Here is a 14,916-nt window from a genome sequence, read left to right on the forward strand (position 1 = left end):
GACAGAGGTGCACACCTACCAATTACGGTAATAAGGGGAATGAGCCGGGACACCCCTAAGGAGGAAGCAAGGGAGTCACTGGAAGCTGTAGCCAGCCCTAGGGTCCCAGAATGGAGGGGAACAAGGGGGAACACTCTGTATATAAAATAATATGGACACAAGGGAACAAATGTGAGGGGGGTGAAAATGCAGGTAAGAGAACTCCATGGGAGTGTCGCAGGTGGGCATCACACAGTAGGCTAGCTTTAAAACACACTGCCTGTATGCAGCGGCTGAGGGAGTGAGGGAAGCTGAATTCAGTATGCTCATCTCCAGCAGACTGCTGTCACTGGGAATGGCACTGAGCGATTCCATCAAGGTCGGCGAGCCAGTCCCATGGTTATTCGTGCGAGCTGGGGAAATCGACCTAATCTAGGGAGGCACTTGCAGAACACCAAAGGCAGTTTCAAATCCCCCCTCTGCCAGCGGGTATGAGAACCTGGATGTGGGATCGAGGAGTGCTCCAAGAAGAGCCAATCAGACGGTAAGTTTTGGTGTCCCTGGAAAGTAACAAGCCCACAGGGTGTCCACAATAGTGTTTGCGAAGGTTCTCATCAGGCAGATGCTCTATGAATGTCTCCCTTCAGGGTGTTTCTTGTTTCTTCCTTCCGGGTGCTGACTTATTAAGACACAGAGGTCAGCACAAATTTGTTATTACTAATTGCAAACTGTTTACTGGGTGGAGCGGGAAGTAATGTCGCGCCACATGGGGAGGGGATGAGCCAGGAGAGGACAGGTCTGTTTTGCTCCAATCATGTCCAATTAACGTATGTTATGTCTAGCTATAGGGGCATGACATATTCTAGCGCAGTAAGGTTTGGGCACCCCAGCGCCAGATTGGCACACCAATGTGCCCCTCTGCGCCAAGGGGAGCTGGTTACCAAAGGAAAAAAGTGAAAATGGTGGAACGCTTTTTAGGGGGGCTTTGGGGCACCCCAAAGTGTCAGGGAATTTTCTAATGGGATGGGGCGTTGACCCCCTCCCCTCCACCTGCAATGGAGTGGGTGCCATGTCATGCAGCCCTCCCTGGGACCAGATATCTGCTCCTAGGAACGGACGCCTGAGCCCAGGGAGAAGTGCAGGACAGGCCCCCCCCCTTATCTGCCCCTGGAGAGGGCTACATGAGATGGGCCACCCCTCCAATTGGGGTGGGGGTGGAGAGGTGCAGCCCCTTTCACATTAGAAAATTCCACAGCGGTGTAGGGGGCCCCTCTGCCCCCGCTAAAAAGCAGCCTGCCATTTTGAATGATTTTCTTTGTTTACTAAACTTGCCTTGGCGCAGAGGGGCACACATTGGTGTGCCAATCTGGCCCCAGGGTGCCCAAACCTTACTGCTCCAACCACTGGGGGGGCCTGTCCCACAATTTTTGGGGGCCCTATCGCCACCCGCCCCAAATGGAGGGGGGGTGTACCTCACACAGCCGTTTGTAGGAGGCCCAGGGAGGCCTGCATGAGGTGCCCCCGCCAAGAAAAGAGGGCACCAGTAGGAATCCACAGAGGACCAACGTGCGCAAAGCGGACCATGTTTTACCCCAAACCCCCTACAAAGTGAAACATTTGGGATTTTTTACCGGCACATTTCGGACTTTACCGGTGCTTCTGGGTAATACATTCTGGCCCAATTTGCACAAATCATACCTCTGCGGATTCCCACGGGTGTCCTCTTTTCGGAAATGCATGAGGTTTTCCTTGGTGGCTTGGACACCCGAGGCCCATATCTGTATGATGCGAGAGTGTGCAATTCAGGTGTGAAAACAGACTTGGGGTTACTTGTGTTTTAGGCTTTCACCTTGGCGCCCAGGTAGGTGCACCCACACATGTGAGGTACCGTTTTCATCAGGACACCTGTGGGAACGCGGGACGGTAGGCCATGTGTTGTTGGTGGCGTTTTTCGATGGGTGCGCCGAGTGAAATGTGCGGAAAATGCGTTTTTTCCCCCACATTTCGGACTTTGCAGGGGTGTCTGGGTAATAAATTCTGGGCCGATTTGCGCAAATCATACCTCTGCGGATTCCCACGGGTGTCTTCTTTTCGGAAATGCATGGGGTTCCCTGTTTTTCTTGGTTCCTTGGACAACCGAGGCCTATATCTTTATGTTGTGCTTGTCTGGAGAAAGTGTCAAATTCAGGTGTCGAAAAAGACTTGGGGTTACCTGTCTTTTAGGCTTCCCCCTTGGCGCGCAGGTAGGTACACCCACACATGTGAGGTACCGTTTTCATCGGGACACCTGTGGGAACGCAGGAAGGTATACCATTTGTTGTGTTTGTGTGGTTTTCATAACGTTTTGACCCATTTGCTGGTGCCCTTTGTCACACAACCCTTTTATTTCCCCAAATGTGACCTACATTTGGTCACTGCTTTAGGCACCATACAATTTTGTAACCTGCACAAGTCACCTACCCTTGAAAAGGTCTGCCTGTGCTCTTTCAAAAAATGTATGCTTTGCATTGGTTTTCCCGATTTACACATGCAAAGTGCGTCTGTTCAGGCCGTGAGCATAAAACTCCTGTGTACCATGGCTCAGTGTTTGGCTTGTTGTATTGCTGGTTTTGTAAAACACTACAAAAAATGTGTGCTTTCCTAACTGCAAGAGTCAGGGGAATGTAGCGGAGCATTGCTTTTCTCAAAATTCATAGAAGCCATTGCCGTACCAAGCTAACCATGTCCAACACATACCTTTTTTCCAGTCATTTTCCCGCTTTTCCACCAATCTATGGCATTTTCCCCTACCTAGTTGTTGCCTGACCTACGCAAATCACCCCTTCCTAAACTCGGAATTTTGTCTACGTTTCAGAAATGTATGCCTTTCTGTCCTCCAATTCGGCTTTCCTACCCTTTTCTTCCATTCCGTCCATGCATGTCCAATTGGCAAAAATGGCCAAAATCGCCTACCTCTCACAAATCAGTTGATAACCACATCAAAATAATTTCTTTTCGTTTCCACTTACCCTGTTCTTGAAAACCAGGAAATTGGGGAATTCAGCACAGCAAACCATTTGTTCCTAGCTCTTACATGGAAAAAACCACAGGCTTCTTTGTACATCATTTTATTGGCATTTTTTGAAAAAATCCAAAATGTTCGCCCTTTTTGCTTATTTTCTCTCACCCCCCTACAGCAACCTAGGATTCCTGGGCGGCGTTACGACTGCCTACATGTGGGAAAAAAGGAGCCACATTTGGCCGAGATATCTCATGTAACAAAAAAGATACGAGGCTTTGAATGGCCACATACCGAAATCACCAAAAAAGGCCTTGGCACTGGGGGGGAAATACCCATGGCAGTTAAAGGGTTAAACACTCCACATGTATTTATTTATGGAGAAGCAGAACGAAGAATGCCAGCTGAAGCCGACATGGAGCGAAGAGGCAGATGGCACTGCCGAGTTTTGTGCAGCAGGAAGCAGCATTATGGATGGTGGTAGAAGAAGCCCAGCTGGTTGGGAGAAGTGCTCCCAACCCGACGAGAGCTGCTTCAGAGTGCGGGAAGATGCAAGGCCCTGCAGAGCTCCAGAGCAGAATTGAAGAGCAGTCCGCTGACATTGTGCAAGGGGCACCACTGAAGGAGGCAGAACGCAGCAGGCCCATCGTAGTGGCAGCAAATGAATTTGATATGCCAGAGAATACCGGACCTGGCCTGCAGTCAGAAGCGACCCTGGGGCGCTCCGAACAACACATTTAACAATAGATCATAACCCCCCCCCCCCTTATTGGGACACCAGTCGGGGGAGATCTGTAACCTGCATTGCCAACAGCAAAGGGGATATCAAAAAGCAGAGAAGAGACATCCTGGGCGCAATTCTCCTTTTTGTGGGTCGCAAGTTTGGGGGAACCTGTAACCCATATTGCCACAGACCAAGAGACTATGAAGAAAGGCAACCATTGCTCAGCCCTTCTCACAAGGGATACTGGTGAGGAGAACTCGAACAAATACTGACACTGAAATCACTTGTAGTTGTTGGAGTTTTTTTCTTCCTGGCAGGAGAGTGAACCAGTTAAGTAGTTAGTCCTGGCAGGCGACTAGACAAGGAAAGAAGAAGATTTTTTGGTGGAAAGAAGTTATTGAGGTAATTCAGATTTATATTATATCACCAGTGCGATTAACTCCTGACCACACCAGCATCTACCTACATTAATTATGCATAGTGGTTTTACGGATTTTGACCCACGGGTCAGGACACTGAGGTACTTATCTGACATTATTCCTATATGTGGCTTTACATATATACACTGTGTATTTGTGCAAATATTATCCCATTGTGTTGACATGATAATTTTGTTTTTCTTGTACTGTTTTTTGCTTGTGTTTGTTAAAATCCCAATCCAATTTGGTATGTATGGATTTATTTTTTATTAATTTTGGGGTTCCTTTTACTGTCTAATGATTCATACATATATCCATATTTATGTAAATGCGCTTTGTGTTGATATGTAGTAGGGCCCTACCCTGATGAAGGAGTTGATCTCTGAAATGCGTTGGCATATGAGCCTGAATGGATGAGGCTGATGACTGACTCTACTACTCTGTCATTAAAATGTCTCTTTTTTCATTAAAAAGAGACAGTCTCAAATTTTTGTACATAACTTCTGTATCTACGGACCTTTAATAATTCTGAAAGTTTATTAGACTCAGAAGAATCTATCCTCTATTGACTAGCAGTTCTTTGTGGAGAGCGGTATGCGAGCATCTGGCTAACTGTGTGGTTTCCACCCAGATTTCTTCTTCACTGTTATTTTGGGTTTTGGTGTCCTAGGATCGTTTTTGCCAGACAGCTCCTCTAAACCCATTGTGAATTACAGTTAACATTTTTTCATGTACATTGAAGTGGATTTAGTACAAAAGTGGCTCCCACTTCGCTCTCTTCACATATATCATTTTTACTGACATTATGGGCAAAGCCAACATACATGTTCTTACTTGAGGATCCTGCCCTACAATGGCACTGTCAAAATAAACACATTTTCTTACAGTGGCATACTGTTTTTACTGGCATTATAGGCAAAGTCAAAATCAGTATGTTCTTACATTGAGATACTGGGATATTGGCATAGCCAGCCCCGGACATGCTTTCTTAATGCAAACAAGGCTGATTCAGTTCCTGGAAAAGCCAGTGTTTTCGGCATCAAGCACAGTAGCGGTTGGCTGCCTCAACTCGGCAAGTCACTTGGAAATGATAGTCCCTCCTGTAGCGTGGAAGTCTGTTGAGCCTCACTAACCTAACATTATTGGAGCAATTCAAACTTTTGCAGAGCATCGAATATTATTGTGTTTTTTCATGTTTGATGGCTAAGCAACCATGGAAATATTGATTCCACCCCGTCAACACAAATTCATCTTGTCCTGAAGAGGCTGGTCCAATAGCAATCAGGGGACCATTACAGTCAAAACTCTGGTCGATACGATACAACAAATGAACTTTGGTTCATCAAAGTCCCTTGTCTCTTGATGGGCTATATTATTATTTATAACTTGACGATAGGGAATTAACAACAGTGCAGATTGTACTTAAAAGTGATAGGTGTGGATATGTATTGAAGGTTGTGACACACCAGGTCCCATATGGGACCTAAAGTAAAGAATTGTCAATTAGGTTATAATTATGGTTTTTATTCAAGGCGTTTTGTAGATAGGTGGAATGAGAGTGGTTATTGTACTCATATATCTGGTCTATTGTTGTGTTCCATCTGCGCCAGGATACGATTTGATTCATTGCGTGCACGTTTATACGTGCTTCAAAACTCAAAATTCATTGTGGTTCTGATAGGAATGTTTTAGGGTTATGCACTGGCACTTATTACTATGCAGAGTAGAGGGTTCTCTACAAAGTAAATGTTGTGTTCTGTGTTTATGTACTTTGTTAAATGAACAGTTTGGTTCCTAATCGAACTTGTATGAGCAATTGAGCAATAAATTATATTTTTATGTAAAAACAATTTGTCTTATTTTATGGTAGAGGGTGTTTTTACTCATGGTATTATTACTGTCATTATGGGCAAAGTAAACATAAGTGTATTATGTGCAAGCAAAAACTAGCCGCACAGTACATGGAGATGTACTGTGTGTGCACATGCACCATGCACAAATAGGCTGCTGTGCCCCACATTGTGCATTTAGCATGCACTTACAGTACACATCCATGTACTGAGCACCTAATGTTTGCTTAAATATACCGTCAACCAAAGCACTGCATTTTCCTGTGCTTCGGTTGACAGTATATTTAAATAATAAATGAATATCTCAGCGCTGGTCCCTGCACCCTGCTGGCCGCAGCCAACAGGGTGCACATAAAAAGGGCCCTGCACCCAAAGTGCCACACCCCAATTGCCGGCACTGAAAGCGCTGCGCCAAAACACAGCATACCAGTGTACCAGTTAGAAAATGAGTCTGTGCACCATTTGTGACCTGGCATCTATTAAGTATTTCCATGTGTTACCCTTCAAAACCAATTGTAGCTGTTAATCCAAATTTCGGAGAAAGTGTATTGTATAAAGCACCTTTTTAACCTTTTAGAGAAACACCGCTCTTAGCTCCCCCAGCCCCAAGCTCACTTCGGGAGGTTGGGGCTCCCCACCCTGGCTATGCTTGGTCACTCATGCACATTCATGGGAAATTTTTACGCTCCCTCACAAATTAAAGAAACATTCAACAGCAGCCACTGCACATATGTCACATGTGTGAGAAATCTGAAGGTGTCTCTCTTGCTAGCCTACGGGGGTCAGTCATCCAGCTGGCCATGACAAAGCCACTGCTATTGGATCCAGGCTTGGGGGGGGGGGGTCCTTGGGGAGTGGGACACGGACAGGTGAGATGCAGTATCCCCCTTCTTTCAAAACCTTTGCCCCCATCCTACCACGTAGGATATTCCAAAACACTACCCCCCCTTTTCCCATGCGAACACTTTCGCACAACACAGAAGAAAACGGACTAACACCAGAGCCGTTTACCTGACATGTCCAAATACAAGGGTCAGGCAAAGTCAGGCAATTGACCAGAATCACACACACCTGACGGCCCTTTCCCTTAACTACAGGGATAAAAGGTGGAGCACAAGAGCACAGGACGAGCAAGGCAAACCGCACGATGTAAGAGCAAACTCAGCACATCAGTTCAAGAGGAGGAGAAAGACAGCACAGACCGAGAGGGTGACAAGGAGTGAACCGACCTTGCCCTTTCCGAGCAAGGCCTGTGGAACCTCTGCAGAAGGAATAATAAGTCTGTGAACAATAGCCAGCGTGTGTTGCAGTAGATGTCAACGGTACGAGACTCTCCTCTGCTGATAACCAAGCTGGGGTGAGATGCTGGTCCCGTGGTACCAACCTAGACTCGAAAGAGAAAGAGAAAGAAAGCCACGTGATTCATCACGGCCAGTGATTCGAGGGGAGTGTCAATAAGAAACCAAACTGTGTTGAACAAAAGAACGCTAACGGCTAATGTGAACTTTGAAAAAAAAACTATTGATGAGAGAGAGGGGTAAAATCAACAACAGAGCAGTATGGCATCACGTGGGTGCTCGCGCAGGAAACTCAGGGCGATTACCCGATGGTTGAGACTACCGTAACCAGAAAGCCTTGGGAAGAGGCAAGAAGAGGTCAAAGTGGTCATACAGTGGTCTTGTAAAATACTCGGACCCGTCGAAAGTCTTTGACCGACAGATGATTGGGAAACTGAAGGGAAATGAATCCTGCTTGGTGAAATGAGCGCATGAACAGTGTGTTACAAGGATTGGCAAGAATGAACCCAATCGAGAGAGAGTCACAATGCATGGTTTAAAAAGACATTAAGATTTGTGAAGGCAAGAAACATTGCGAGACAAGGGGAAGTGAATTGTCCTGCTTATTATTTGGGTCTCAGCCGGAAGAGGGGGACCCAAGGGAGATGCCATCACCAAACTATTTGTGGAATCGAACATTGTGTTTGTTTGTTGTAAACGTCAGGCCTCGTAGGAGAGAGACTTTTGTTAAAGGAACCTCAACCAGCGAAGAACCTGATAGCTGATGCAGAACTATTGGCTCGTGTTGGGAAAGCTCGAGCGTGAGCTGTGCTCCAAAGTCCCACCTTGTCCCGTGCTAAAAACACTGGGAAGGGAGACCTCAAGTACCACATCCTAACACTTTTGTTTTTAGCGGAAGGATTGGCAATCGTTTTTTCTTAGTATAGGCCCTTTTATTTTGACATAACACCACTACGACTGCCTTGTTTTTCCTTTGATGGTCGACGCTTACTCCCACCTTAGATTTAGATTTAGCTTAGGCCTTTTTCCACCCTGCTTTTACTGTTTAATGAACACCCTTGAATTGTGATCACTTGTGTCTGTCATCACTGTTGCCACCATGAGTTCCTTACAGATGATATTGTATCACATATTTCACATTGCAATTATCCGATATGTCATGTCACATAGTTACATCGCAGTCCACATCAGGTTACCTCAGGTCACAATAGAAGTGACACTACATATTGTGACGAATCATTGGTTGTCGTCAATTCTCCCTGATGGGGGATCTCCATCCGATGAGGCCAGGGAGGTCAGGCCGCTACCAGATAGTCCACCACTGTCCAGGGAGAACACGGTATACTTCCCCTCAATCCCCCTCACCTAATCCTCCTTTATCTTGCCATCCCATGTACATGTGTCATGTACACACTAGCCACAGTACTGGGACGATGAAGGACATAGTTGACACAAGGGAGATCCATGGTAAAAGTACTGGGACGATGAAAAGTCAGGTCTCGGAATTACTGGGATGAGGAGGAGGCGCAGAGGTATAAAGAGCGATCCTCAAACCTCTTTGGAGCAGTCTAGTGTTTCAGGAATTCTGATAGGCCAAGGCAATACAAAATAAAAGAGGGAAAATCATACAGAGAGAGAGAGAGAGAGAGAGAGAAAGAGAGAAAGAGAAAGAGAGAAAGAGAGAGAGAGAGAGAGAAAGAGAGAGAGAGAAAGAGAGAGAGAGAAAGAGAGAGAGAGAGAGAGAGAGAGAGAGAGAGAGAGAGAGAGAGAGAGAGAGAGAGGCCTGCCCTGGAGGAACCAGACGTGCAGACGCTGACCGTAGAGAAAAAGCAACAGGGTTGCTAGCTGGAACCCAGACTACAAGCCAAGAGAGACCAGGGGAGGGAAGCCATACCCCCTGGTGTTGTGAATCGTGAAGCAAAGCTGCGGAAGGCCCGGGGAAGGGAGCCATTCCGCTGGTACTGTGAAAATACTGAGAACAAGATACCTGAAGGAGGGAGACATTCTCCAGGGACCCAATATGGAAGACACCAGTGTGCAATAAGGAATGTTGATAGTTGAGTTGGAACTTTACTTTTTGAGTTTGAACTGAGAAATGTACAGTATGACAAGCTGGAACTTTCTTTTGTATCTTGGAAAGGAAGTGAGACCTGGGGAAGGGAGTCATCCTTTCAGGCAAAGTTCACATCTGCAATTGGAACTGTAGTTTGTTGTCCACAAGAAGGGAACCATTTTTCTGGACCAAGAGGACCCAATACCTCGTTAGTTGAGTTACAAGTGTGAGGGACAGAAGCAGGCCTTTTGACACACAACTTGATTGTGACCGAATCCTTAGATCCTTAGATCTCATATGATTAGATCCTTCGTTCCGGCAGGGAAACCCCTCTTAGAGTTAGGGTGAGATAGGTTTCCTCTTTATTTTTGATTAAATACATGTTTATGCCAACAATCATGGGAGCTGTGTGTCAGTCTCCTCCTCCTACATCCTTACAATATGTTGCATCTCAACATGTGTCACAAGAGTTACTGTATGCAACACCACATAGATCACTTCACACAGACAAAGTCACATGTCATAAGTTACATGACATCACATGCCACATATATCATGCAACACCACATGCCTCACATGTCATGCGATATATGCTATATCAGTTTACCACACATAGCATACATCCTATACATCACACACTCCACACATGCCAGAACACCTCATAGGTCACGTATCTCATAAGCCATGTCATATACAGCACATAAATTCAATTACAAATGTGATATATATATATATATATATATGCACACACACACACATATGATATGATATGATATGATATATGATATATGATATGATATTTGTAACGCGCCTATACACATGTGTTTCAAGGCGCGACGAGGCAGGGAGGGGGGGACAAGGGGAGACAGACAACGATCTTACTAGGCCAGGTGTCATTCAGATCGCGCAAGTGCAGGGGTGGGGGAGGGGGAAAAGTGCAAGGGGAAGGGGAGGGGGGGAAGTGCAGTACAAGGTAAGTGGCGTAACGTAATAAATAAATAAATAGTATATATATATATATATATGTAATATATATATATTATATAAAAAACACATCACTTGCATCACATACGGAATGTGTCATTTAAGTCCCATATCACGTCATATATCCACGTACATCATGTTACTAACACCATGTATGCCACATAAATGCGCCACATCACGACATATGTCTCATATATATATATATATATATATATATATATATATATATATATATATATATATATATACACACACTTTGTTCAGAGGGGCGACAAGGAATAGGGGGGGGGGGGGGAGTTCACATATGTGATGTGACCTCACCCCCTCTACTCTTTCTCCCCTCAGAAAAGAGTCCTCACCTTTGCTTCAAGCTCCCTTTATAACCCACTTGCACCTTCCCCACCTCGACCATGCTGGATGGCTCTCCATGAACAACCACTACCCCTTGAAATTTCTACTCTTTGTCTTCCATTCTATTAATGGTCAACCACTAGACCCCAAATCTTTCACTGGTTGCATCTTTTTACTTTAACTCTTGTTCTATGAGGTTTTCTGCTCTCCTCAGCCATTGTTCCCCACCCTCTTACCACTTCCACTCTCCCTCCTTCCTCTCCCTAGAAGGTCTTCCTTCTAGCTATCAAAACCAGCCCAACAGCAAAACTCTTCAAAACCAGACTCAAACACAACTTGCTAGCTAGAAAGGCAGCATCTCCTACTCCCTCCCCACTGCTTCCCGACACCCATTACACCCCTGACATTATGGTGTAAACCCCATTTCTAGTGAAGAAGGAGCCAAATTTGTTGTTACTGCCTGAGAAAACGTTGTGATTGTTGACGTGGACGTCGTAGGCTTCGACAATCCTGAAAAGGGCATCGAAAAAGGCCTCGATGAACTCGAGAGGATCGGAATCCTACTCGGCGTCATCGAGATTGTTGATGGCACTCTCAACGTCATGGTCGGGGCTTTCGACATCTCTGCTGCCTGTGACGTAGTGGCAGTTCTAGGCTTGTCCTTCATCAGGGTTGACGACGGCGTCGAAGACAGCGTTGATGAGACAGATTTATGCGTCAAAGGTTCATTCGACAAAGGCGTTGATGACGCACATTTGTGAGTCGAAGGAATCTTCGACGACGGCGTTGATGGCGCTGTCTTATTGCCTTTACTCGAGGGTTCATGACGCTCTCGAGTATTTTTACTCGCCGGGTGCAACGACTCGCAGCGTTTTGATTTTTCGGGTCTTTCACCCAGGGCATCATCCTTAGACGTCTCCGAGGGGGTCGAGGCCGCTTTCTCGAAGACGCTAAGCATTTTTTGGCGGAATTCCTCCCACTTAGGCGGAGAGTTCTGTTTCGTGGGGCAGGTGACCCTTTCTCGGGAACTAGTGGAAGAGGAAGAGGAAGATCTATGACGCCTCTTCTTAGAGTGTCTTGATATCGAGGAATGATGGGAACCGCTTCGAGATCCCGAACGGGAATGGTTCTTTTGACGACGAGGAGACGAATGCCTCGACTCAGCCGAAGAAACTTTTGAAGGGGTAGAAGTTTTAAAAGCCTTACCTCTTTCTAACTTCCCCTTACGCTCCTTCAAAGCTTTCGTCGTCATGGACATACAGTCCTCACACTCCGAATAGTGATGCTCCGATCCCGGGCACCACAAACAGATCCTGTGAGGATCCACTAAAGACATTTTCTTTCCACAGTCGCGACATTTTTTGAAACTGGACCGTGGAGTCGATGGTTCAGATGAAGATGCCATTGTGTTAAATTAAATATCTTCGAAGAATAAGAAAGTTTTATGAAAAAGGAACCGAGCGTTACGTTTCCGAGGCACACGAAGCGTGGAAAAATGGAACTGGGCAACGGACGCTGCGCGAGTCTATTTAAACTCATGATGACGTCGGCGCCGATACGGAGGCTGTCGAGGGACACCGACTCGAGGGACGTCAACGTGCAGTGCCCGCTACTGGAAAAGATTTCCGAGGCCAGCAAGCTGGAATGGATTATATCAAAGATAAGGAATACGTCGGAGGACACAATCCCTACGAAAGAATGTTACTGAAGGTAAGCAACTTGTTCTTTCGGATATAAATAAATAAATGACCCACTGAGTCTCACTAGAAACAAGGGTTGGAAGAACACACCTTTTACGTCAGTGTCTCCATACTGAACAATAATTTCAGAAATAATTATTTGCCTATATCGATATTTAAGCTTTTTCCTATACAGTGTCAATGATTTAAACAGGGTTGCCTGCAAAACAGCTTTACAGCTGGAATTGGATTGTTACTCTAGTGTGCGAGAGGAGACTAATGCCAAAAGTGTTGCTAATTGGAGATGTCAACAACGCCATCCTCTCATTTGTGATGCCTCAATTTCTGAAGGAACCTCCTTCACTGTGCATAAAGTAAATGATCCGTTGTGTTGACCATTATTTAGACCCACAAATTAACAAAGCAATCAACAACACCAGCCACCATGCTGTGGAGGAAGGTCTTCCACTATTTCAGTCAAACTACATGCTGAAACCTAAAATCAGCCATTCCATATGAATTACTTCTACATTTTTCAGAACCAGCTGCACCTGAGAACTCCAGAGGTTCCAGAAACAAAAAGACAGGATGTGGCGAAATCTATGCAAAGCAGATCACATCAGGTTCTCACTGTAGGGGGATCTATAAGCTCCTTGCCCAACAGTGTGTGAATCAGTTTCTCGTTCTTTACCTTTGCATATTTGGCTTCGGGGTGCAGGCTCTCCGTCACTGCCTTAAACCACTCTTCTTCTTTTGGTGTGTCATTAAAAATAAAAGCTTCTTTACTCAGATCAAGTTCTTGAAAGCTGAAAAAAACACAATGTTGGACTGATTTTTTAAATGTACCAAAGTTGATTTAGCTGTGTCCCCCATCAAGTCACCGTACAGCGATTTGAGATTTATATGCAAAGGATTTATTTCCACAACTCCATTTCATGGCCTTCACCACCACAATGTCACAATAGCAAGTGTCGATTCATACCTTGCATCTGAAACACATGCAAATATCCCTTTGTCTTCTAGTCTTTCGCTAACAGCTGACTGCTAGCTGTTTTTATTTTTGCTTTTGTTTTAATTTAATGACATCCTTCATCTTAAATTTGCAAAATAATGAGATGTTAATACCTATTTGTAAACTTTTTTTTCCAAACAAACTCAAGATGATTAGGACATCCTTCATTTATCAACATTATACACATTACCCAACAAACAAACTTTTGAGTTCTGGAAAGAGGGCTTGTCAAGAGAGTTCAATTTGTGTAGGTTTTAAAATGCAGGCTTCTATGTAGACACAATAAACAATTTGTACAATTACAAAAGTGTCCCAAAGTTTGTTCTGTACCAAAGACAGTGGATATCTACATTGAACAAGAATGGGCAGTCCCCTTTAAAGCAAAGTTGTAACATTAAATTGCATCACAGCATCAAGGGTGATGGTACCAGTGACTTGGTAGATTTTCCTACATTGCCTACTCCTGAGCGAACCCCTGTAAAAGTAGCCTACTAATATTCACCCTTAGGGTTCTGCTCGAGCACTGGAATACCCCAAGACTATATACATTAGTGGAGAACAAAACAATTTAAAAAAAATTGAATGTTAAACTAACAAATCTTAATAATACAAATAACAATGATAAGGTTACAACGTAATTTACTGCTTATGAAAAATGGAAAGTAAAATTAACATAAATCAAACATCATGGTAACCATAACTCACCCAGGTTTTTCATGGTCTGGTAAACGTTTGTTTTGGCTTACAAATTTAGTTTAGTTAAATGGATGCAAGGTTTATATTTATTTTTTAAATCGCATGCATCTAGTTTAGGAATAAAGTTCTACATCTTCTATATTTGTACATCATTTTATTATGCATATTGTTTTAGTGTTTGTTATTTTAAGAATTTTATAGCTACTGTTGGTTTTTGTTTTTCTTTTTTGCATTAATATACATATAATATGAATATGTCTCATTAGGTATATGTTTAGTTATTGTGAATACACATACACTATTAAGGCCTGCATGTGCACCTCTCAAGTCCATCATACAACCTCACACAGCAACTACATCTAATACCACTCTTCCTCTGGTCTAAATGTTGCCGTCACAATACCACCTTTGCTTTATAACGAGCTGCACATTCCCTGAAATCTTCTTTCACGCTTACGAAGAAGTAATCTGATTAATACATATGCATACATACTACCACAATCATATCGCCTCCTCTTTATCCCAAGTGTTTTTACACTTTGTGACGAATCCCTAGATGTTGTCACTTCTCCCCAAGGGGGAGCCCATTCCCATGAGGCCATGGAGGTGAGGCTAACTGATAGTGGGGCACAGCAGGAGCATCTCATGGGGACAGACTCCCCCCTCTGGGGTTAATGACAGATGTCTAGGGAGATAACGGTATACCAACCCTCCACTCACACACCCTGTACACCTTCCAATCCCATAAATCCCAACTCCATATCCCATACTTCCATGTATGTCTATATGACCGAAAACATACCTACTGAGATGAGGACGGGTACGGACTACCTAAGGGAGACCTACTTTATAAGTACTGGGGCGAGTAGGAGG

The 14,916-nt window shown here is 44.5% G+C and overlaps 1 protein-coding gene across 5 annotated transcripts in view; it reads right to left on the bottom strand.

The window, feature by feature from the left end:
- INPP5B (inositol polyphosphate-5-phosphatase B) overlaps positions 1-14,916 on the bottom strand; it is a 1,358,813-nt gene that overhangs the window by 683,822 nt on the left and 660,075 nt on the right. For all 5 annotated transcript variants that reach the window (XM_069622659.1, XM_069622660.1, XM_069622658.1 and 2 more), the window contains one exon: positions 13,027-13,141. In XM_069622659.1, the coding sequence (XP_069478760.1) occupies positions 13,027-13,141 (115 nt within the window). The remainder of the gene's footprint in view (positions 1-13,026; positions 13,142-14,916) is intronic.

The sequence above is a fragment of the Ambystoma mexicanum genome, chromosome 11 (assembly GCF_040938575.1).
Source record: "Ambystoma mexicanum isolate Mex_15411 chromosome 11, UKY_AmexF1_1, whole genome shotgun sequence".
Classification (NCBI taxonomy): domain Eukaryota; kingdom Metazoa; phylum Chordata; class Amphibia; order Caudata; family Ambystomatidae; genus Ambystoma; species Ambystoma mexicanum.